This window comes from Vigna angularis, chromosome 11, assembly GCF_016808095.1.
Source record: "Vigna angularis cultivar LongXiaoDou No.4 chromosome 11, ASM1680809v1, whole genome shotgun sequence".
NCBI classification, from domain to species: domain Eukaryota; kingdom Viridiplantae; phylum Streptophyta; class Magnoliopsida; order Fabales; family Fabaceae; genus Vigna; species Vigna angularis.
Genome location: NC_068980.1, coordinates 4,415,286 through 4,437,828, shown reverse-complemented (window position 1 = coordinate 4,437,828; position 22,543 = coordinate 4,415,286). Strand labels below are relative to the sequence as shown.

At 31.4% G+C, this 22,543-nt stretch overlaps 4 protein-coding genes across 4 annotated transcripts; 1 reads left to right on the top strand and 3 right to left on the bottom strand.

Moving 5' to 3' along the window:
- The first annotated feature begins 1,289 nt into the window (after positions 1-1,289).
- Positions 1,290-5,237, top strand: LOC108332417 (NAC transcription factor 56). The gene is made up of 5 exons (XM_052871148.1): positions 1,290-1,623; positions 2,626-2,883; positions 3,251-3,537; positions 4,240-4,814; positions 4,880-5,237. Exons 2-5 carry the CDS (start codon positions 2,709-2,711, stop codon positions 4,914-4,916), a joined length of 1,074 nt encoding a protein of 357 aa, XP_052727108.1. The 5' UTR covers positions 1,290-1,623; positions 2,626-2,708; the 3' UTR covers positions 4,917-5,237.
- Positions 5,238-6,013: 776 nt separating this feature from the next.
- Positions 6,014-8,467, bottom strand: LOC108333659 (syntaxin-71). Its single transcript, XM_017569135.2, has 8 exons — positions 8,061-8,467; positions 7,848-7,973; positions 6,904-7,063; positions 6,728-6,813; positions 6,511-6,579; positions 6,363-6,407; positions 6,186-6,248; positions 6,014-6,094 (listed from the first exon to the last, which is right to left on the bottom strand). The coding sequence occupies exons 1-8, from the start codon at positions 8,214-8,216 to the stop codon at positions 6,014-6,016; spliced, it is 786 nt and encodes a 261-aa protein (XP_017424624.2). The 5' UTR covers positions 8,217-8,467.
- Positions 8,468-9,506: 1,039 nt separating this feature from the next.
- On the bottom strand, positions 9,507-10,119 carry LOC108333463 (protein transport protein Sec61 subunit beta). The gene has a single exon (XM_017568916.2). The coding sequence runs from the start codon at positions 9,991-9,993 to the stop codon at positions 9,682-9,684; it is 312 nt and encodes a 103-aa protein (XP_017424405.1). The 5' UTR covers positions 9,994-10,119; the 3' UTR covers positions 9,507-9,681.
- A 7,573-nt stretch (positions 10,120-17,692) lies between these two features.
- Positions 17,693-22,105, bottom strand: LOC108333461 (MLO-like protein 6). Its single transcript, XM_017568913.2, has 15 exons — positions 21,871-22,105; positions 21,723-21,780; positions 21,393-21,619; positions 20,564-20,680; positions 20,413-20,473; positions 20,069-20,157; positions 19,772-19,846; positions 19,448-19,542; positions 19,305-19,354; positions 19,163-19,203; positions 18,898-19,071; positions 18,729-18,764; positions 18,508-18,575; positions 18,338-18,398; positions 17,693-18,214 (listed from the first exon to the last, which is right to left on the bottom strand). The coding sequence occupies exons 1-15, from the start codon at positions 21,979-21,981 to the stop codon at positions 17,840-17,842; spliced, it is 1,638 nt and encodes a 545-aa protein (XP_017424402.1). The 5' UTR covers positions 21,982-22,105; the 3' UTR covers positions 17,693-17,839.
- Positions 22,106-22,543: the final 438 nt, after the last annotated feature.

The following is a 22,543-nucleotide window of genomic DNA, read 5'->3' as shown; positions in this document are numbered from 1 at the left end:
ACAATTTATTATTTGAATAAATATTATACTGATATTTTTTATTAAAAATATTTTTTTAATATTATATTATTATATATTATTATTTTATGTATTGTTTGCGACTTTAATCATTAAATTTTAATATAAATATTTCTGATAATATTTATGTAAATAATAAATTTGAATCAATCAAAAAACTAAATTATTATTTATGTAAATAATATTAATTAATTTATTTTTAAGAAAACATACATTAATAATGTATCAGTTTTAAATATTTATTTATTTTTAAATATATTTATACTTAATTAATTTTAATTATGTTATGAATTAATAATATATAAGTAATATATTAAAAATTTATTTTTAATAAAAAGAATATAATATAACATTTATATTAATAATAAATATTGTCCTAAGACTACAAAACTATTTTATTATAATAAAAATAAAAATTAAATTAAAATAAAGATAATAATATTTGATATTGACATTTTCTGAATTATATGACATAAATAATATCACGTGTTATATTAGAAGTTTAACATATGATAATTATTTTTTCACAAAAATAAAATTTTAAAAATACACATATTAAGACGTGACATAAAGTTAAAATACAGTTAAAATAATAATATTTTGAAGAAAGCCTAGTTAAAATAATTTTTCAAAAGTTAACAAACAATTAAAACTTTTTTAAATAGGACATAATTAATTTAAAAAAAAAAATGTTCCAACTAAAGTACAAATACGATTATGTCTTTATATTTTTATTATAATATTTCTAATTTTTTATCAATTCTTTTACATAAATCTTTTAATTTATATAACTTTCAAATAATAATTAAATTTTTATAAATTTAAATTAACCTAATAAATGTATTATATTTTTAAACACCTCGTGCTTTGCACATATCCAAATCACATCCAAATCCTATCCAAATCCTAGTACAGAAAACAAATAGGAAGGATGAGGAAGAAAGCGCTTCCCTCTCCAATAATTCAAAAATTAAAACATTGTTAATAAAAAGTAATAAAAATATAATGATAATATAAATTAGTTTATATCGTATTTACAATAAAATAATGATAATTATAATAAACTTATAAAATAATTATAATAAATATAATAATAATAGATATCACAATTTCACTCGAAGATAATTTAGTAAACATCTGATATTATTTATTATAATATTCTTTTAAATATATAATATCCATAAATTATAGACAAATTTTCATCTCCAATTTATTTAAATGAGACATTTTTACTCCTAACTAAACAATTCAAACGTCACCTTCTTTTCCTTTTAAATCAACTCAAATGCATTCTTCCATGTCTATCTTCTGGTAAACTCAAATTCACTTCTCGAAATTCATGTTATGATCCAAACACAGCCTTAGTGATAGACGCATAAAAAAACTCCTAGGATTTGAGGTCTTTAAGGACAAAACATGAGGAAGAAACTCGATTGGAACTAAGTTTTTTGTGTCAACGTGAACCAGAATATTGATTATTTACAACTTATGCGAGATAGGTTCCAAATCAAAAGCTGCTTTCGCTGGTGAAGAACAAATTGAAAAACCTGGGTATCATCGGTTTTTGTTTGCGACCAAAATGTTTGTGCAAAAGTTTGAATGAAGGTAATACTTTCCCTGTTGCTTTTGATTAGCTCTATTTTTGTTAACGAGATTCTAGTTCAGCACGACTATTTTTCATTTCTTAATTCGTTAGCATTTGAATAATGAAAAAAATAACAATGTCACAAACTCATGTGTTGATGTAGTCCCCATTAGACTTGGTTTATGTTTCACTGCTGGGAAATTGGAAAAAAAAGGACAAGAAATGAAGACAAGGCTAATATTGAAATGAGGAAGTTTCAAGGCATTAGAAGACTTGACATTTGAAGTAACTTTATTATGTCGTTGTAATAAGACAACTCGCGAAGTTCTCCAAGGACACAAGCTTAGCGCAGAAACCTATGCAATCAGATTCATCACCATGCCCTCAAGTTTAAATACTACATAGTTGTTTAGAGTTGAAGAGGGTTCTGTAACCTAGCCAAACAAACAGTAAGAAAAACAAAAGCCTTAGGTACCCTTTCGGTTTTTTATTTTTTAGAAGAGAGAGGGAGTTATTATTTACTTTGATTAATAGAGAGTCAGTATCAGAGGCTATTTAAATTTGTCGTCTGCATTGTGTAATCCAATCAAACAAGCAACGTATCTTAACCTGTTAATCTACTTCGTTTTGGATACATTTTTCTTTTTGCACAAGAGTCCTGTCCACAATAAGGTTGCGAAAGTGACACTAACTTATTATGTCACAAAATTATTTTTATATCTCAGTTTTAACTTTGCGCAAAGCTCAATTTATAGCAGAACTATGCATTGTGGTGATGAGGTGTTAAGCAGATTGTGCTTTATCTATCATGCGCAAGTTGCTATCTAGTACGTAGGTGAAGGTCAATTCATTGAGTAAAGCCAAATTGATGGGTTTCTCTGTCTTCTCTCAAACTTTACTTGCAAATAATTGGTTCCTGTCCCTAGTATTTTCTCCACAATGTTGGTAATATCTGCATGGGACTGGAGCCATATTATATATAATGCGGATAAGTAGATAACATTTTACTCTCTTATTTAAAGGCAGCCTAATTGGTATTATCGGCACTTGTTGATTCCCTTGGTCTCTCTCTCTCTCTCTTTTGCTAAGAGCAAAGTATTCTTTGATGGAGGGAGATCAACTGGGCTCTGGTTACTCTTTTCCACCTGGCTTCAGATTCCACCCTTCTGATGAAGAACTCATAGTTCATTACTTGCGAAACAAAATCTGTTCACGTCCACTTCCAGCATCTATTATAGCTGAGATAGATCTCTACAAGTATAACCCGTGGGAGCTACCCAGTTTGTCCTTCGCCATGCACTCACTCCTTCTGTTTACCATGGGATAAGATAAACTTCTCCGAAATGCTTTCAAAGAGAAGAAAATAAAATTAAAATTTTAAGAACTTTTCTTCATGTGTTAAACTTATGCTTAAACTAGCTTCTTCAAAAGAAAATAACTTATGCATAGGTGAAAAGCAGATTTCTGGAGAAGATGAGATGAGAAAGTTTATATTATAAACTAGTCTTGGCTTATGAGATTTTTTACTTTATTTTCTTCTCTTATAAATGTTTCTGAAAAAAGTTTATTGAGAGACTTCCTAAGTCATGTTGATGAATGCAGTTGAGAAAAATGAATCCTTTTTTTGTTTTTGTTGTGAATTTGCAGATAAGTCTTTGTTTGGAGAAGAAGAGTGGTATTTCTTTAGCCCAAGAGACAGAAAGTACCCAAATGGATTGAGACCAAACAGGGCAGCAGCCTCAGGATACTGGAAGGCAACAGGAACTGACAAGCCAATTCTTTCATCCAGTGGATCAAAGCGCATAGGAGTGAAGAAAGCTCTGGTGTTTTATTCAGGTCGACCTCCTAAGGGATCTAAGACGGATTGGATCATGAATGAGTATAGATTGATTGATACAATTACCAAATCCCCCAGGCTAAAAGGCTCCATGCGGGTAAGTATTCTCTTAAACATTTTGGTTCCATGGGAAGAAGATAACCAGTTTAAGACAAGAGGATATTTATAGCAGAATTTCTTTCAAACAGGAGATCCACACAAACTAGCAATTCCATTTGGTTTCATATTTCCTAGCAGTAGGTTTAAACAGACATGATTACTAGTAACTTAAAAGTATTTGAATAAAGAAATGCAGTATATTACAGTCTAAATAAAAACAATATCTTCTCAAATCTTTCACCGAATTAAATACTTGTTTGTCCAGCTAAAAGGGTCGGTCTGATGTCCCTATAAAAATGGAGATAAAAATTCCATCGTTAAAAATATCACTCCCAATTTTAAGGAGATATAAAACTATTGTCAGAATGAACAGTTCTTTAAGTTTTAACATAATTAAGTAAACTTCAACCAGTCTGCTAAAAACTCGTAACAAAGCGATTTGAACAGCATAGTAAAGTATAGTATAGATTCCATTGATGAACAGCATGAAACGGGCAACTTCTCAAAGGTACGAATTTAGAGCTCAGTTTTATGCACGTAAATTAGATTTATGGATTACTAAAATGCTAGGATTATTTTTCTACTAAGATAACTTGTGAGGTCTATTCTTTGTATTTTCAAACGTGTTTCTGAAACTACGATACCTTATTCATAGTACATGAACTTCATGCAATAATAAGCATCTGTCTTGTTGTGACAGTTGGATGACTGGGTACTATGCCGGGTTCGACATAAAGGCTACTCTTCGAAGATATCAGGTGAAAATCAAGAGAATCCTAGTGAACTAAACCTCTCTGCAAAACTACCGAGGAGTGAAGGATATCCAACAAACATGAACTGTCGGGCTGACATGATCACTGATTATCAATACAAAGACTATCAGATCATAGCCTCTATTCTTGTTGGTGCACCTGTATCTCCCACTGAAAACATGCCAAATATGAGCTTTAAGGGCTGCAAAGGCACCAATCTAGTTTCAGTTTTTGAAGATGGTTTCACTAAAGTGAATTCTCAAATGACATTTCCTTCTTTGGACAGTTACTTCAACCCACTGACAAGAAAATCCAATGAAGATGAACAGTATGGAAATCTCATCTCTTTTAACAGGAAGTTCAACGCTGAGGACAAAATGGACGAATCACCTAGCAAGGTGTTGGCCAGTAGAGAATTGAACTGCTATAACCAAAGCCAGTCTGAAGATGACATTTTCAGCGGGAACCCACCAGACACTGGCATCAATTTTCAAGAGCTTAACGATTTAGTCTTTACAGGAAGGTACCCTCAGTGATGAAAGTTCTTATTATAATTTATAAGACAGTCGACGTTCTTTTACTTCACAGGTATGACGTAGATGTAACCGGAAGGACGATAGCCTGAAATATTCAAGCGAATGATTGATCTTTTTCTTTATGCATGGCTAACATGGGGCAGTATAGAAGTTTCCATGTATTCGTGAAATTACTAAGAAACAATGTAAATAATGCCCCAGCCAATTAGCTTCTTGAGCGTGACCTGTGTCAGTTCAACTAGTACTTTATCCTACCTAGTAATCATAGCGTGTAGAAACATTTGTATCTATCCAACCTACAGGAGTTGCTTCTTATTTAAAAGTCACATGTAAGTAACAAGAACATCTACATGCTGCTGCGTATTGGCGTACTGTAATACCTTCTCAGGAGTTTTTATTTTACTTTTAAATGACTTGTATCATTTCACATCACTTGTAATTTGTTCTGCATGTTTTAATCGAAAGGTCAAATTTTATAAATTTACAATTTTTATAACTTTTTAATTTTACTTTAATTTTTACCACTCCAAAAATTAATTTAATTATTATAATTAATTTTTGTTATGAAGACCTCTTTATTATACAAGCTCTGAGCCTATTTATTATACTTTAGCGTCGAACCAGCATAAAAGTTTATATGAATTCAGAAAATTTTGCAGTTCACTTTGAACCATTTGTTTCCGTCACTGATTTAACATAAATGGTAATTGAGGTCATATTTAATAACAAAAGTTGTTTTGTGAGAGGTTATGTAACAATGGCGTTAGAAGACAGGTGTGCCCCAAACATCAATCTTCTAACTTAGTATGCAGAGAGTTACATGCCAAGAGAAACAGTAGGCAAGACTTATAGAAAAGAGCGATGATATATTAAAGTGGCCATTAATACATCAAAGAATTACAAAGCACATTGGTAAAGTGTATGTTGCCATTCTCCAGCAGCTGAACCATGATGTAGTGTTGGAAATTTACAGTGACAGCCCTCAGATAGCACAAGGATGCAATACCATGTTACAACCGGATACCAGTACAACAAGGGAAATGATTCAAGATCAAGTCACCTCAGAGCACTGAAATAAAGAGAAGATGTTGTATTAGCCAGCAGACGAGGGAGTACAGAATTAGCATAAATAAAGAAATTAATAAACACTTTTGCTTAGTTTTGTTATGATGAAAACAATCGCAGCTTACTTGTATAAATACATAACGATTCCAAGAAGAACACAGAGTAGAATGATGTCGATGACAAAGTTTCGACTAGACCTTATCTGGAGAGGAAACAAAAGATTGCAAATCAATTGAAACTTGCAATTTGAAAGTTTTCACAGAAAGGAGAGTGCAATTAATCATGTCAGTTACCTCGTTGAGAGTTTTCTTCAGCTTCACGTTAGTGTTTCTCAGTTCAGCTGTTGTCTTATCCACCTGTGTAATCAGACCACGCAATTCATATGCATTCATGACAATATTATTCAGTGAAAACTACCTATCTATCTATCTGAACAGAGAAAAGCATGACTGAAGAAATGTCTGTTTTACCTTTTTGTCAATTTCGTCCATTAGTGGAACTTGCCGATCCAATTCCTGAACATAGTTGGGGGAATATGAGAAAAAGATTACCCTCTTAAAAAACCCAACATCTTTCAACAAAATTCCCAAAAAGAGATAGATGCATAACAGAACAAACCTCATTCATATCTTGGGCCAGTTCCTTCAAGGTATCCAATCCCTCCGATATGATATCAAGTCCTTCATCCTGTACAAATAAAAATTTGACTCATCAAGACTATACATAGATCAGTCTGTGGAAAATACCATAAAATGACTATAAACGCAGGCAGTTCCTGATTTAACTATTAACGTAGACAAGAAGGTAATTGGAATACTGAAGAAATCTTGCAAACCTGTTTCTTCCTGCGCATCTCATACTCTTGTCGGAACTGACTGGATTCTTCACTTTGTTGGAAATATTCAGTATCATGTTGTCCCTCTGAGGTTGTGAATGAAAGACGATCATAACTAACAATTAATTCAGATGCTGCTGACGGTAAATGCTTTTAATACTAGTAATGCGGATCACCTGAGTCAAACTTGATATATGGCTGAGATGAGTCAGCAGTCCATCCTGCAGTTTGAATAGAAGCACCAGAAATACCATCAGGTATTGCTTGGATTCTCTCGGGCAATGCCAGAACAAGATCCTGACGAATGGCCATATCCTCTTTTGTGAGACCTTTAACCTGTTAATGTTACCATTAGATTTTAAATGCAACCAAAGCCTTGCTTCATTTATTACAAGTTGAAGATAGCATAGACCCAAGGCACAAAGCAAACTGAAGCATATCTTCCCTATTCTGAAAATATATCTGAATAGCAGTTATTTTATTTTCATTCATCGATTTCTCGCTGAAACGTATACACCAATAGAAGGTGGGCCATTAAGCACATTTGAAAGATTTCAGAAAGACAATATCTTGATCCAGCCTACCCTCAACCAGTGACAAAGGGACTGTAGTGAAAGCAAAACTAAAGAATGGAACTTATTTTTTAAGCTTGTTCAACCAGACAGATTATTCAAATTGATGATCAGAATCATCTGCATCTCATCCATATCTTCATCCTTCTGAAGATTTTTATGTAAAAGTCATTCCTTCTTTCTTTATTTGGTGTACAATAACTAAATGAAGATTTTTATTAAACTACTCAAATCTCCCACCACTGGGCCAATTAGGTTGGCCATTCCTTCTAAGGCCATAAAAAACATTAAAAAAAGAAATGTCAATACGGTATTTTTTGTTTAAACCATGATAAGTTGGAATGGATTTTCTGTCTGTTAATAATATTTTACCCTGGCATGTTCCACAATCACCTCCCCTGTTGACATGCTGATAGAAAAACAAGTCCTTTGTTGTAGCATACATTAAATGTAAATAAATGTGCACTTAATAAAGGGGAAAATGGTGAAGAAACAAAACAGAGAAACGTTAGAGGTGATGAATAGGTTGAGAAAGAAGGTTGGTGGACCTTCTTATGCAGTAATTTGCGCAGTCTAGGAATCTCGTCCATGAGTCTACCCTTTGTCCGACGAACCTCCGCATTCAAAGCCGCAGCAACTGCCCTGTTGGTCTCCGTGGAAGCAGCCTCCGATTTCTGCATCGAAGCAAAGAGGGAGATGCAGTGAATTTCGAAGAAAAGCAACGCGGAAAGATATGAAAAGGGAAGGGAAGAGAAGGGAACGTTGAGAGCGGTCTGAATGCTGGATTCGACAGCTGCATAGAGGCGAGCAAAGGCGTCGTCGCCATAGGCGTTTTGCTCGCGCTGCTTGTCGATGTCGTATTTGTCATATTTGTGACAAATGGTATCGACGCGGAAGAGAATGTCGATGACAGACATTGTTGCTGTTGCTGTGGATTCTCCTCAGGTTGATTCTCTGTGGGGGAAACTCTGCAAAATAAGGAGTGGCAATGGATACGGTGACAGAATGGGGAGAGAGAAAGTTGTTGAAGTTCTTCTTTTTTGTTACTCTCCACTCTTCCATCTCAAACGCAAACCAGCCGTTCAACGCACAATTCGCTTCCACAACCCTTCTCCACGCATTACCATTGCCAATGCATGCATGTCTTTCCCTTACCTTTTTCGCCTCATTATAGTTACCGTTACCTTTTTATTAATAAATGCTTTAACTGTTAATCAAGTTAGTTAATTCAAAACTCAATTTTTCTTTTTCTTTTTTTTTATAAATTTTACCAAGAAAAATAATGTATATGAAGGTTCTTTTGTTGTTTGGTTGTTTTAGGAATGTATTTCCATGAAAAATGATTTTTAGAATAAAAGTAAGAGAAAGAAATAACCAAGGATATATTAAAAGAAAATGAAACAATACTTTGTAAATAAAAAATTTAAATTTCTTATTTTTCGATCATGTTCAATCAGAAATTGGATCTTTTCTCTTCGTTTTCAACCATGAATGGCCTCCCATCGTGTCCACAAGTGCACAAGGCGGCGACCCAAACAAAGGAAGCTGTCTATATTAGTTTTAAAGATTCTTTTTTAATTTTAGCTTTATATAAGTATGAAATAAGATTTATATCACATAAACTAAATAAAAGTAAATACGCAAATCTTAGAATAGAAACACCCAAAAAATCGAGAAAAAATATATTTTAGTTGAAGTATATATATGTGTAATTTTGTAATAATTTTAGAAACTAAACAGTTTCTTTTAATAAATCTCATATTAGATTAATTTTAGATTTTTGTATTATTTTTTAGTTGTTTTAATAATTATTTAAAATATAGTATAATATTAATATTAGAAAAATACTGAATTTCACCCCAATTAAGAAAAAACATCTCCATTGTGTTGGGTTAGATTGAATCTTCTGGAAATCAACTCTAAAAATATCTCTATCCGTGTGTAACAATGTGACAAACATCTATGTCTTTCTAAATATGGATTTTTTCACCAAAAAACCTAGTTTCTTGACGAAATTGAGAAAGACAATTGGATTGGACCATCAAACACCCAGCACATTCTAGAATGAAGGTAGAAATGATCAGACTCCACCTGTTTAATTTCAAAATCACTCATTTGATTCAGTTTAACGATGTGTTCTGAAAACCATTCCTGCATAAAAATATCTCAATTCGATTTCGGACTAGAAAATAAAAACAAAGCTAATGTTGATAACAAGCAAACTAATTGATATACATGATCAGATAAAGAAACAACATAGATTGAAATTTAAAGGGGCATTTGACTTCACAAGAACAAAATACTGAAATTGCAAATGTGAATAAAAAGCCGAAAATAAAGCAACGTGGATCAGAACAACAGATCCGAAAGAGGATCGTAAGATCAGGCGCCGCCAGATTTGGAGCGGTAGAGTTTGCCGAAGACGTGGAGGGCGGTGACGAAGCCGATGAAGCAGAGGCTCATCACCAGCACCACCGTCGGTGAAATCTTCAGCCCGGGAGCATCGTCCGTGTAGAACCTCAGCATGTTCCCGCCTCCACCGCCGCCGACACTGGTGGCGGTGGAGCTGTTTCCACTAGCAACACGGCGACGGCGCATGCCGGCGGTGGCAGCAGCGGAACCGCGGGGAGCCGCGATTCCTGGTCGGGCGGTCGTTGAAGTGGAGGACTGAGACTGAGAGGAACCTCTGGCCATGTCGCAAACGCAAGGATGAAGAAGCTAGCAGAGAAATTGGGAAATGAAGTTTGACGAGAGGAGAAGAAGAAAGAAAGAATTAGGGTTACAATAGTAAAATTAGAAGAGTCTCATAAAACTTGGGCTTTCCTGGGTTATTAAAATATAACGTGATAACAAAATTATGTGTAAACTTTTATTTTTTTATTCTATACCTACTCAATACTAACAAAATTACGTGTTATTTTTAAACTAAAAAAATATTAGTTTTTTATTTAGTGTGGAATAAATGTAGAAAAATTAGAAGGTATAATATATCATTTTTTAAATATTATAATCATTTAATTTTAGTTGTGATAAGAAATCTAGTTTTTTTTTTTCTATAACAAGATTGATAAAATAAATTATACTGTATTATCTTAATTATTTTGTTTTTTTTTGCATGTTTTTAAAGAATTTCTTTTGATTCTATAGTATAAAAGAGTTGGATTAAGAAATTATTAAATGGGGTAGTTGGTCGGCCAAGAGAAGCATTTATCTCTCTCAGAATAATCCTTCAATAGATTTATTTTATCTAAAAATATTGAAAAATAAAATTCATAAATTTCAATAATTTATTATTTTTCTATAATTGGGATGAGTTAAATATTTGTAAATAATTAATCTTATAGGTTATATTTACTTATATTTTAAATAATGTATATCTTAAACTAAGTTTATTTAATGAATATCATAGATCGTTTTGAAATGGAAAAGTAATTATTACTACGTTATAAAATTTGGATATTTTCCTTTAGCGAGTTTCAATGTTGTAAAAAATTACCTTAAAACATACTTGAAATTAATTTGAAGACTTCATAAAATTAAAATCAGATTTACGCTAAATATTTTTTTGGTTTAAATATGAGATGTCTAAGAAAAGAATGGAAGAAAACATGGAGAGGATAAAAGTTGAGATGAATTTTATGTAAGAAAGTTATTTGGATTGATAAAATTAAAAAAATAAAATGAATGAATTTTGCACTTTATTACAAAAAATAAAGTATATCAAAATTCCAACTTATTTCATTTCTTTTATCTTTTAAATTTTGAGTTATTTTTGTAATGAATGAACACATTTTCTTATTTATAATGGTTTTTTATTTTAATAATAGAAAATATTTTAGATAAATTAGTATTTAAATTGTGACTATATTAATTATATTTTTTTTCCCAAAAAATGGTTATTATTTAAGAATTTTATTACCGTATTAATTTTTTTTAATTATTTATATAAACTTAAGATATTTATATTTATCTCAAAGGATCAAAGACTATTATAAGAATTATAGCATATAATACTAACAACTTAGTTGATCACAATTTTCATTAGAGTAAATTCATTTTTTTTACTTTTCTAACTATTTTGAAAATATTGCATGTTATTTATACTTATTTCTTTGAGATCAAAGATTATTATAAGAGTTATAGCATATAATACTAACACCTTAATTGATCCCAACTTTTATTAAAGTAAATTCATTTTTTTTTCTGATTATTTTGAAAATATTGCATGATATGGTGTCTTTACGAATTTGTGTGATTGAAAAATATTCAAGATAAATACCTACTTGTCTATAATTATTAGAATGTGTTTATATTATTGATCTGAGTTATTTTTATATAGATAGAGTATCACGTGAGAGTTAGAGTCTTTATAACATAGTTTAGTAAAAGTTTAATATAGGTAAGAAAAACTAATTCGTTTTTTTACTATTTTGTTTTGGTTGAAATTTGTTGTAGAAATATATGGTGATTTGTTCATTTTTGCTGCTAAAATATTTGATTTTATGTTGATAGAATGACAATTTGTCTAAACATGAGTTGTTTTTATCAATATTATTGAATTATATGTAATAAAATTGAAATGTATTTTATTGTATGAATTTGGGAGTGCTTATTTATCTTGACATGTTATTTTGGTCAATTTATATGATATTATTTTTAGTGCTTGGTTGTTGAGCAACTTATTCCTTCGCTAAGCGAAAATAAATTGATGAAAATACAATGAGCTTAGAATAAACTATACATTAGATGATTGAGGATTCATTAATCATATATATTTTTGAGAGATATCTTTCAAAATAAGTGAGAGTGCTTGATGAACGAGTCTTAGTTTTGAAGATTTTTCAGCTTGGTCTTGTTGGGTGAGCTTCTATATCCATTGAGTGAAAGGAAAAGATTTTAAAAATAAAATAAATATTCTTGGGAGTGCTTATTTATCTTGACATGTTATTTTGGTCAATTTATGTGATATTATTTTCAGTGCTTGGTTGTTGAACAACTTATTCCTTCGATAAAAGAAAATAAATTGATGAAAATACAATGAGCTTAGAATAAACTATACATTAGATGATTGATGATTCATCAAGTATATATATTTTCAGAGGTATCTTTCTAAACAAGTGAGAGTGCTTGATGAATAAGTCTTAGTTTTGAAGATTTCTCAGTTTGGTCTTATTGAGTGAGCTTCTATATCCATTAAGTGAAAGGGAAAGATTTTAAAAATAAAATAAAACATTCTTAATGTTTTTGTGGTTTGGTAGAACTTTAGGTTTTACTAAAATCTACTGTGAGTTTATGTGTAGCCTCGTAAAATTTAGGATTTTGCCAAAATTTACTGAATGTGTGTGATCTAATATAACATTGGATTTTGCCAGAGTCTAATATATGACCAAGTAAGTGTTTTACAAAAATCCATCATAGAATGTTATTTGATATCTATATATGTATTTAGTGTGAATGTAGTTATTTCTAGAAAGAAAATATTACATTAAATGATTTTAAAATATATTGAGTGATAATTTTGAGAATGAGATCATTATAACTTTAATAAATATTGGACTCACAGAAAGATATTAGGTAGTAAAAGTTGATAAATATTTCCATTATAAAAGGTTATCATAATAAAGTTGATAAAAATTCCCAAAAGGTTATCATGATATAACCTTTCTTTTTGTTGGTATTTTAATATATATTTATATAATTAGTTATCTCCTTTTAAATTTAAAGAAGATTTATTTAAAAAACATTAGAAAGACTTATATATGTAATAATTAATGTAATGTTACTTATTATTAATTAAATAAAACTCAATCTTTCAATTTGGAACGATAAAAGAATTATCTTATTTGCATTTGAACTTTTATATTATTTCTAGTAAATAAATACACATTAAGCATTATTCTTTTATTTGCATATTGATTTTTTATATTATTCATAGTAAATAAATGCATATTAAGCGTTATTGTTTTATTGTGAATGGTATCAGTGTATAATTCGTTGGAAAACTATAATGATAAATAACATATAACACTACAAAAATAATTAATTTTAAGAGGAGTTATTTACCGGCAGTTTTAGAAACCCCGAATAATTCCTGCGGTTTATGTCTAAAACCGCAGGTATTTCTGGCGGTTATAACAAAATCGCCCCTAAAATATATTTTTTTAATTTTTAGAATACTTACCAACCTATATCCTCTCCTTCGCCTTCAATCATTAATTTCAGGAATATTCCATCTAATCTAATTCTCTGAAACTATCTCTAAACCCTAATCTCCTTCCCCGCTTTCATCAAATTTTCCCCCAAACCCTTCACCGCACCACAATCTTCTCATGCTTGGCTTCATGTTCGTCTTCTCCTGCTCTCCTTCGTGTTCGTCTTCCCCTGCTTGGTTGAGCGTGGAGTTGGAGGCGTCGAGCCATCTGTGGGTTGAGCGAGTTCTGTCCTCCTCCATATCTGTCCGTGGTGTTGCTTGGAATGTTTGATTGTGAATCAAGGTTTAATTTTATTACCCTTTTTCTGTTTCATTTTTGGAATAGGTTTTAGATTAGGTATATTGTTCTGTTGAAAATAAAGCAAGTTTCTCTAATTCTTTTCTTAATATGGTTTTTTCATATGCTTTGCTCTGAAGTGCCTCTTTCTGATACGAGTTACTTTCTTGTTCTCCTATCTTGCACACTCTGGCTCCACAAATTTCTACAAAGCTTCTGGCAACACCCGGTGAAAATTTAGCATATCCTCTTACATGTAGTTTATTGCTATTATTTTTACTTAATGTACGCATAATAATTTCTCTAAACATGGATGTTTTTTGTTTTCTAGCTCCCCAGCTCTCAATTGATTGCCCCCAGAAAAGCCAGAACAAATATATGTTCCTCAGAGAAACGCTGCTTGGAATCAAAGAAGGTCAGTACTCATCAACGAACATACACAACCAAAAATATTTTATTCCTTTGGACATTTAATTTTAAACTCCTAAAAAGCAGAATGTAGACGTTGAGCTGTTTCTCATGCTTTCAGATCCCTCACACTGGCTGCCATCTTTTTCATATTCTATGCTATGCTAATACACTTTTCTTGACCATAGATCCACTATGTCAAGAACTTATTTTTCTGGCTTAAGAATTGACTGACTGTTTCTTCATTGTTGGACATAATTGATGCCAATAACATTGTTTCTTAGAGACTTTATGTTAAAGATACATATTCTATTTGGATTATTCAATGAAGGATTTTTTTTATTTAAATAACGGATATCTAAATTTTAACCTTATCTTTTCGGTTGCCTTTTGAATTTGGAAATGTATTTTGTGGCTCTAGTTAATTTTGTCTTACTCTCCGAATTTATATCCGAGCTTAGATTGCAATCTTTGGCTATAGTTTTCTGTATTCTGGTGCATTCTTTTTTATGGTACAAGATTTCAAACAAATTGAAAGATTCTTTACATTGTAGTTTTCGTTGAACTTCAAGCTGCCCAAAGTTTATATTTAGAACCTTACTTTTTAAGTTATTCTGCCTTAAGGTGCATTTTTATTTTTACCTTTTTCAATTGAACATGATGTCACATACAGTTCTTTGTTTTTGTTGAATAATAAAATGTTTTTTTTATTAATGATAAGGTGGCTAATGGATTTTTTTATTTGTTTCATGTTCTGAATTGAGTAATGGTTTTGTAGGTGAACCCAGATGCTTCGCTGTACGCAGTGTTTTGAAGGATGCTCAAAACCATACCCTCATTTGAAGTCCAGGTTGCCCCCTTCTTCTTCCTCATTATTTGATTTCCTCCAATTGTTAACAAGTTTGAGCAAATAAAATACATTATCTGATCAACGTTCCTTTTAATTTTGTAGATACATTGTTGTGTTTGATCCTTTGGATGGATCCTCAAACATTGACTGCGAAGTTTCTATTTGAACTGTATGAATTTTAACTTCAAATTGTCAAACAAAATTGTTGCATTTAAAAACTGAAAACATTACAATAACTGCCAGCATTTTCTGTTGCACATAGATCTTTGGAATTTATATGGTAAAGAATGAGGCTAAAGTAAGTGTTGAAGATGCAATGCAACCTGGAAACCAAATGCTAGCAGCAAGTTACTGCATGTATGGAAGCTCTTGCACGGTAAAACAGACAAAATCTGTGAAACACGACTTGTATAACTATTAAAAAAAATATTTCCTTTTCACAATGAATTTCAAGGTTGTCCTATTTTTCTTATACTAACATAATTGGAAGTTCCCTATTTTTCTAGTCACGAATATATGTGATTGGTATTGATGAAGCACAATTCTTCGATGACCTTTATGAATTCTGCCGTAAAGCTGCTGATGATGATGGAAAAACAGTAATAGTTTCAGGATTAGATGGGAACACATGAGGTAATACTATATAGATTTAAAATGCCCCTTCTGTTTGGTGGGGTTGAAATAAAGCCAAACTTTTAGATGATTTTGAAAGTGTTCATAATAAGTTTTATGTTGTTGGTCATATGTATTTTGATTTTATGAAGAATATTGCTAACACTGTTGCAATTATTGATTTAAATGATATTTTTCCTGATTTTAATATTCTTGGTTTAGCATTTGTCATTGATTCTATTAATATAACTGCTGTTAGTAATGTTGATTCTTGTTCATATTTAGATGCATTTTTTTATAATGAAGTTGATTCTATACTTTTAAGAATAACAACTCTTCAGTGTTAAAGATTTGAAAGTATGTTACATATTTGGATTTTAGTTCTAATACTGCTGATATTCATGTGGATGCAAATTATTTTTGTTACTTGCTCTAGTCATTTTTAGTTTATAATTCTATGCTTTAGCTGACTTGAATGGTTTAACTCCCATGCTTGTTCAGTTGAAACTTTATTTTCTGCAAAACAAAAGTCAACTAAACGGGTATTAAAATCATAATTTGTATTACAAGGCTAAAACTAATACCACTTAAGCGAAATAGCTAATTGTTGAAAACCAATATCTTTGATTAAAACCCTGCTGTTTTAAAGAGTTGCCAAGGCTTTTAGGTTATTTTCTGCACTAAAACACGGTTTCTGCATTATTTTAATGATTGTTTCTACATTGTTTTATACTAATGTTTTAACTGTTGTTCTGTATTGTTTTATATTGTTGTTTGATGGCTAGAGTTGTGCTTACTATATTGGTTGTACTATTTCCTTGTCACATTCAATAAGTTAGGTATCCAATGTTGGTGAAATTATTTATGCACAATAACTTTACTATTGATCTGGATAAAATGAAGATATTAAGATCAAGATCTATGTTTTTTTTTCTCTTACTTTCCATAAAATGCTTAACCTTTTGTTTTCATCGATATACTTGGATTTAGTTTCTATTATATCATAATTTAACATTTTTCAACCATCAATAGTTCTTAAATTCGTCTAATAATTTTTTTAAAATATTATTAACTAATTATTGTTTTACATTGTAGGTATTTGAAAAAAGAAGCATATCAAAGGAGGGATAAAATGAAGAAGTACCAAATGATGGATAAAATGAAGAAGTACCAAATGATGAAAATAATGAAGAAGTACAAAACTATAATTATTATTCATAACATGTTAATTTTAATTTTTAAGAAACATTAATTGTATTTCTAATGTTTACAATTTATATAATAATATTTTGGTTTATATTTAATGTTTACATTTAATTTTGGTTTCATATTATTTAATTTTGGTTTATTAATGATAATCAAGTAATTTGAATAATAAAAAAAAATTAAATTATTTACATTTCCGGCGATTTTGGAAAACCCTCAAAAGTACCGGCGGTTTTCATAAACCCTCACAAATTACCGGCGGTTTTGCTTAATCCCGGTTATTTCCGGCGGTTTTCGTAAAACTCCCACTACTACCAACGGTTTTTCAAAACTCCCGCTAATTGTGGCGGTTTTTCAAAACCCCCGCTAATTACGGCGGTTTTTCAAAACTCCCGCTAATTGTGACGAATTTTTAAAAAACCGCCGATAATTACTTAACGACGCAGGTTTTTCCAACGGTTTTTCTAACCGCGGGTAACATATTTTCTGGGGATTAAAACCGCCGGAAACGGAAAAAATAACTCCAGTAAAAATCTAATTTTTTGTAGTGTAAGTCCAATACGAAATTCAAACACTTATAGAATAAATGACCTAAACATATTAAGACAAATTGTTTGTCCATAAAAAAAATTTAAGGAGAAAAATAATAATTTTTTTAAAAGACAAAAGCAACAAGCAAAATCTAAAAGATGAATTTTTTAATAAGTAGCTGATATATAAATTAAAAAATATATATAAAAAGATCTGTATGGATTAAATTTTATAAAAAAATATTTCATTTTTTCCTTCTTATTTATTTTGTCTATATAAATTCTTGTCAAAAGCTTTGTCCAATGAAATTCAACCGGGGGAATTCCTACAACTATGTCTACAAAACTATACATAAAAGATCATTATTATTTCCTCTGTCGTGTTATTTTGAGTTTTTCACATTTTATACAAAAGTTTAATACTCGCGCGTACCGTAAAATCTTAATCATCTATTATCAAATGAAAACTCCTTGCCATGTTCAATATTAATCTCGTGTTGAGTCTGGTCATTGACATTTTGCGGTGGGCCATGATCCATTTCCATTTCCTGATGATGCACCTTGGTTGATGGGCCTAAATCGATCTCGCAGGGACGATGGGCTTCAAAGTCAGTCGGATAGGTGTCCATTTCACTGTGCCAACGGCGTAAGAGATGGGCCTGAGACACAGAATGATCGGGGGTTGTGGGCCCTGACAAAGGGGTCTGAGACTGTGATCTACGGTTCTGTTGCTTTACGTGTTTCTTGGCTGCGTGGTGCCAATTCCTCAGAGCCATGGCTACTCGTTCGTTGAATATGGTTGGCTTCATGGTCGAACCCATCTGTTCCAACACATCACCAATCAATTTTCATTCATTCCTAAATCCTCTTTCAGAAACCCTAAATTGCAAAAATTAAACACAAACAAATTCATTTTATAAAATGATATCAACTAATTAAACTACCTGTGTGACGAGAGCATAGAGAGGAAGAGTTACGTAGCTGCAGAGGAATTGAACGAAAACCCTGCCACATCATTTACGTTAATTTTATACAATTAACTTCAGATTAATATCTGCAAAGTTTTAGTATGATGTGTTATGAAATAGATATGTATCTAGAAAATGGGACACACCCCATTGAGATTTTGATCACCACATCCTCCGTCTGCGAATGGAAACAAGATTTCATCCCAAACTGAAGCTGAAAAAGAAAGTTCCATGATTCATATAAGTATAATCAACCTCGGTAAAAAACACGACAGTCTTGATCATGTGGAAATAGTTACATATAGCAAAAGAATTCATGTATTTTAGTGTGGAAATTTTTATGTAGAAAAAAAGAAGCACGACTAACCGCAGTCCATGAAAAGTAGGCGAGTTGGAAAGAGTTCTGATCCGATGAACATGCAAGAAAAAGAGACATAGAAGACTTGGATTAATTAGTCACTGATTGAATAGCAGCGAGGAAATTAAGAATGTTGGATTTCATGATGCTTTTGAAAAAGTGGTGTACGCATTCATACCTGAAAGAGCACGAAATTGACGAGGTAGAGAATGAGTCGAGGTTTGTTAAACCAGAAGAGATCATCCCCAGGTTGAACCAGTGGCACACCCTTTACAACCTCTCCACGTTCTTGAATCCTTTGACCCATCTTCGTTATTATCACTTGCAGCTTAGTTCCCACTAATAGAACAATCTACATGCATTTTCACCACGTTAATTATGATTAAAGAAAGTAAAATATAATTATTATTGATTAATCCAAAGCTTAATTTGCATGTGCTTACGATCAAAGGAGCAAATGGCAGCCACAGATAAGAGTACCAGCCTGATCATATGCAAAAATTATGTAAGGAAACGTAAGTTACGTACACAACTTCATAATCATGAGAAATTACTTAGCTTGGTGTGAGTTAGTGTAAGAAGTACCATGGGTGTGAAACAGGAGAAAAAGCACGGTGATGAACCAGATTGGAGGACTGAAATATTAGAATGTGAGAACAATGATTTTACTACTTTTGCCATAATTCAGAAGGGAGGAATAGACAGTGAGGATAAATCAAGCACAAAACCTGATTTCAACGACCACTTTGAAGTCTTCTTCCAAACTTCTTTTAATATATTGCCGAAAGTCAAATTTATGGCGACTTTGAGGCCCCAAATGTGCCTAAAGAAATTCAGGTTATATTTCATAAGAAGACCTTTCAAAGAGTTTTTGATATAAATTTTTCATATTTGATAGAAAAAAAAACATCGATAAATTTCATTAGGGAATTAAATATGTTTCATGTTAAGTTTGCTGTGTATAAAACTTATGTTAGGGATGTGAATATAAATTGTTCATTGCAGACTAATTCTAGTTGGTGAAATTAGTAAAGGAGTGTAATGTGATTTACCATCATAAATCCATGCCTCAAGGTCAAGTAATCAACTTTAGGAACTGAGCGTACGAACTGCCTGAAGAAACAAATCTGTACATAGCAACAACAAGTGTAAAGTAAAGAAATTGTTATGTGTGTTAAAAAAAAGGTTCTGCTACAATGAAATAATCACGACATTTCATAATGGTTTGATTCATTTAAGAGAAATATTATGTATAAAATACTTTTATACTAATAGAAAATGTATTTTCTTTTTGATGTATACATGCACTCAGAAAAAAAAAGAAGAAAGAGAAGCATGAGAAGACTCACAATCCAAACAAGGACAGTATGTTGAGTCCAGAAACTCAAGTGTCTTCTTCCAAACGATGTTTCTCTTGCAAATCTAAACCGTTCTGGATCTGTAGTAAACAACAGACAAAATGTGAGTTTATGCTCTACTTTTCTTTCAAACTGTCATAAAATGTTGTTATACTTTAATTAAAACATCTTTATTACTCATTAATGGAAGTTAAGACTTAAAAGACATATATAATAAAGAGAGGATTTAATCAACCAACTTTTTAACCTAATTCTTAAATGTTTTGAACAAGAAGCTAGGCATGAATATTTTTCACATTTTGAAATTTGAAGAGTATAATTGTATATAGGCAAACCGTGTGAAAATTGATACTGTGCTGTTTTTGTTTCTTCTTCCCATCGTTTCCATCTTCTCATCTATTATAGATTCATTGAACAAAAATGAGTAAACCAGAGTTAAGAGGTTAAAAAAAAAAGAAGTAAACATACATATATTTTGTTAGTTACCTTTGCTCTACCAAGAGCCAGAGTGAGAATGCAGTAAAGAACGTGAAAAACAGCCAGCACGAAGATAAATATATGAAGTTGATGAATGCCCTCTGATGAGACAAACGGGACTTTACCCTATTTCACGATATAAAACACATTATATTTAATAGACCAAATTTAGGTTTCTAGTTAGATTAGGAATTGAAATATGATTTTGAAATCTTACGTCAAGTATAAGAAGAAAAATCTACAAAATTATAGTTTTAAAATTTTAGCTAAAAGTATATTCATGATCTTTTATAAGAATCCCATCATTAATAAAAAATATTTTTTGTATTTTCTTATGGATAATCCAATAATTAGTGCAAATACAGTATTTTTATTCTTTTTCAATATTTCTTTATTAAGATAAAGTTTAAAAATATTCATAGATTTATAGGATTTTTTTTTCTTCTTTTTTTTATTATTATAAACCTAAAATAAAATAAAATGGTACAGAAGTCAAAACAATATTGCTGGAAAGATTTGTAGTTTCACGACAAAGAAAAATGCTCCTTTCCTTTGCCTATGTTCATGGAAATTTTCTATGAAAGCAGACATTTAAACGAATATGAAGAAGTCAATAGCAGTCAAATTAAATATTTTTTAAGAAAAAGCTGACAGAAAAAAAAAACGATTTCATTCTAAATAAAATCCCTTTTTTATATTTTCTCTAAATTTTCAATCAATATTTAAAAAAAAAAAAAGCATTCTACTTTGTTTTCCCTACGTATGTTATTCTTAAAAAAAATAAACAGAAGTGATACTTTGAAGTTATATTCTTAAAATCTGACATAGTAAGATATACCTGTGCCGCGCACTTGTCACTTCCTCCGGCTGCCAAAATACGGCGTGGATTTTGGTCATGATCGGAACCGAAAAGCTCCGATAGTAATATCCGGGCATCGGTTTTGTGGTCGCTTTGGTGAGTGCAGGGGTGGAATGTTCCGGCGACCTTTTCCGATATACATATCCTCGATATTACACTTTGTCCTACCGTAAGAAGCAGCGATATGAACCCCAATAACATAAGTTCTGCATGCATACAGTGTTAATCCAATAAAAAATAAAAGTTAATTTTCAGTAATCAAGCTTTAATCCGTGACACACGAAACTCAAAAGGTTCAGATTGACACACCTGATTTGATCTTTTCAAGTGACTCATGCAGCGCTCTTTTGTGCTTCTTCTTCAACCACTTCTCGAAGATGCATGGTGCAGAGATTAGTTAAAGTATTGATAATTAAGATTAAACAGTTACAGATACGGATGACGTACGCATAGATACCTTTCCTATTATATTGAGGATGTATTCGATGATGATAGATACCGAGAGCAAAACGAAGCAAACAACGGCCACAGCCCAAGTCGGAGTATTCTCCAAGCTTCTTCCTTCCATCTTCTTCAGTTATTGCCTTCTTAATTTCTTTGAATGTATAAATAGATTGTAGATTATGAGTGATAAGGGGAATGACAAGTAGAAGCTTAGCTAGCTCCCCGATTTTGAACGAAAAAATCTATTTCCTAGTTGTGCAGTGTGGTGAAGGTATCATCACAAAGTTGGACAAAAGAACAAAAATGTACCTTTGTATTGTCCTTTCATAATAAATTGTAAACATGACACCTTTCTTATTTTTATAGTAGTTAATTATGATCAAAATCATATAAATAACATGGAAAACATTTTCTATAATGATTATTTATATTAGTTATAATTCACATGTATAAAAAGCTGTGGATGGCATAATTATAAATATAACTATGTTTTTTTATACTAGTTCTAGTTATAACAAGTATAGAAAGTGAATGTGGTGACATTTTTGTAATCACTAGTACAATAATAAGAAAAAACACCGGTTAGTTTTGCTTATAGGCATCGGTTGTAGAACCGATGCATACATAGACGAGGTAAAAAGGACACATTTTATGTCTCGGTCAGATGCCGAGATAAAACAGTATAG

Excerpts from the sequence above, each read along its gene's own strand:
- LOC108333463 (XM_017568916.2), bottom strand. The coding sequence starts at position 9,993 with ATGGCCAGAGGTTCCTCTCAGTCTCAGTCCTCCACTTCAACGACCGCC.
- LOC108332417 (XM_052871148.1), top strand. The coding sequence starts at position 2,709 with ATGGAGGGAGATCAACTGGGCTCTGGTTACTCTTTTCCACCTGGCTTC. Across the intron at positions 2,884-3,250 it reads TAACCCGTGGGAGCTACCCA|ATAAGTCTTTGTTTGGAGAA; the intron begins GTTTGTCCTTCG and ends GTGAATTTGCAG. Across the intron at positions 3,538-4,239 it reads GGCTAAAAGGCTCCATGCGG|TTGGATGACTGGGTACTATG; the intron begins GTAAGTATTCTC and ends TTGTTGTGACAG.
- LOC108333659 (XM_017569135.2), bottom strand. The coding sequence starts at position 8,216 with ATGTCTGTCATCGACATTCTCTTCCGCGTCGATACCATTTGTCACAAA. Across the intron at positions 6,814-6,903 it reads ATATATCAAGTTTGACTCAG|AGGGACAACATGATACTGAA; the intron begins GTGATCCGCATT and ends TCACAACCTCAG. Across the intron at positions 6,249-6,362 it reads TGGACGAAATTGACAAAAAG|GTGGATAAGACAACAGCTGA; the intron begins GTAAAACAGACA and ends CTGATTACACAG.
- LOC108333461 (XM_017568913.2), bottom strand. The coding sequence starts at position 21,981 with ATGGAAGGAAGAAGCTTGGAGAATACTCCGACTTGGGCTGTGGCCGTT. Across the intron at positions 21,620-21,722 it reads ACTTGAAAAGATCAAATCAG|AACTTATGTTATTGGGGTTC; the intron begins GTGTGTCAATCT and ends GTATGCATGCAG. Across the intron at positions 18,765-18,897 it reads TCAATTTCGTGCTCTTTCAG|AACTCTTTCCAACTCGCCTA; the intron begins GTATGAATGCGT and ends TCATCGGATCAG.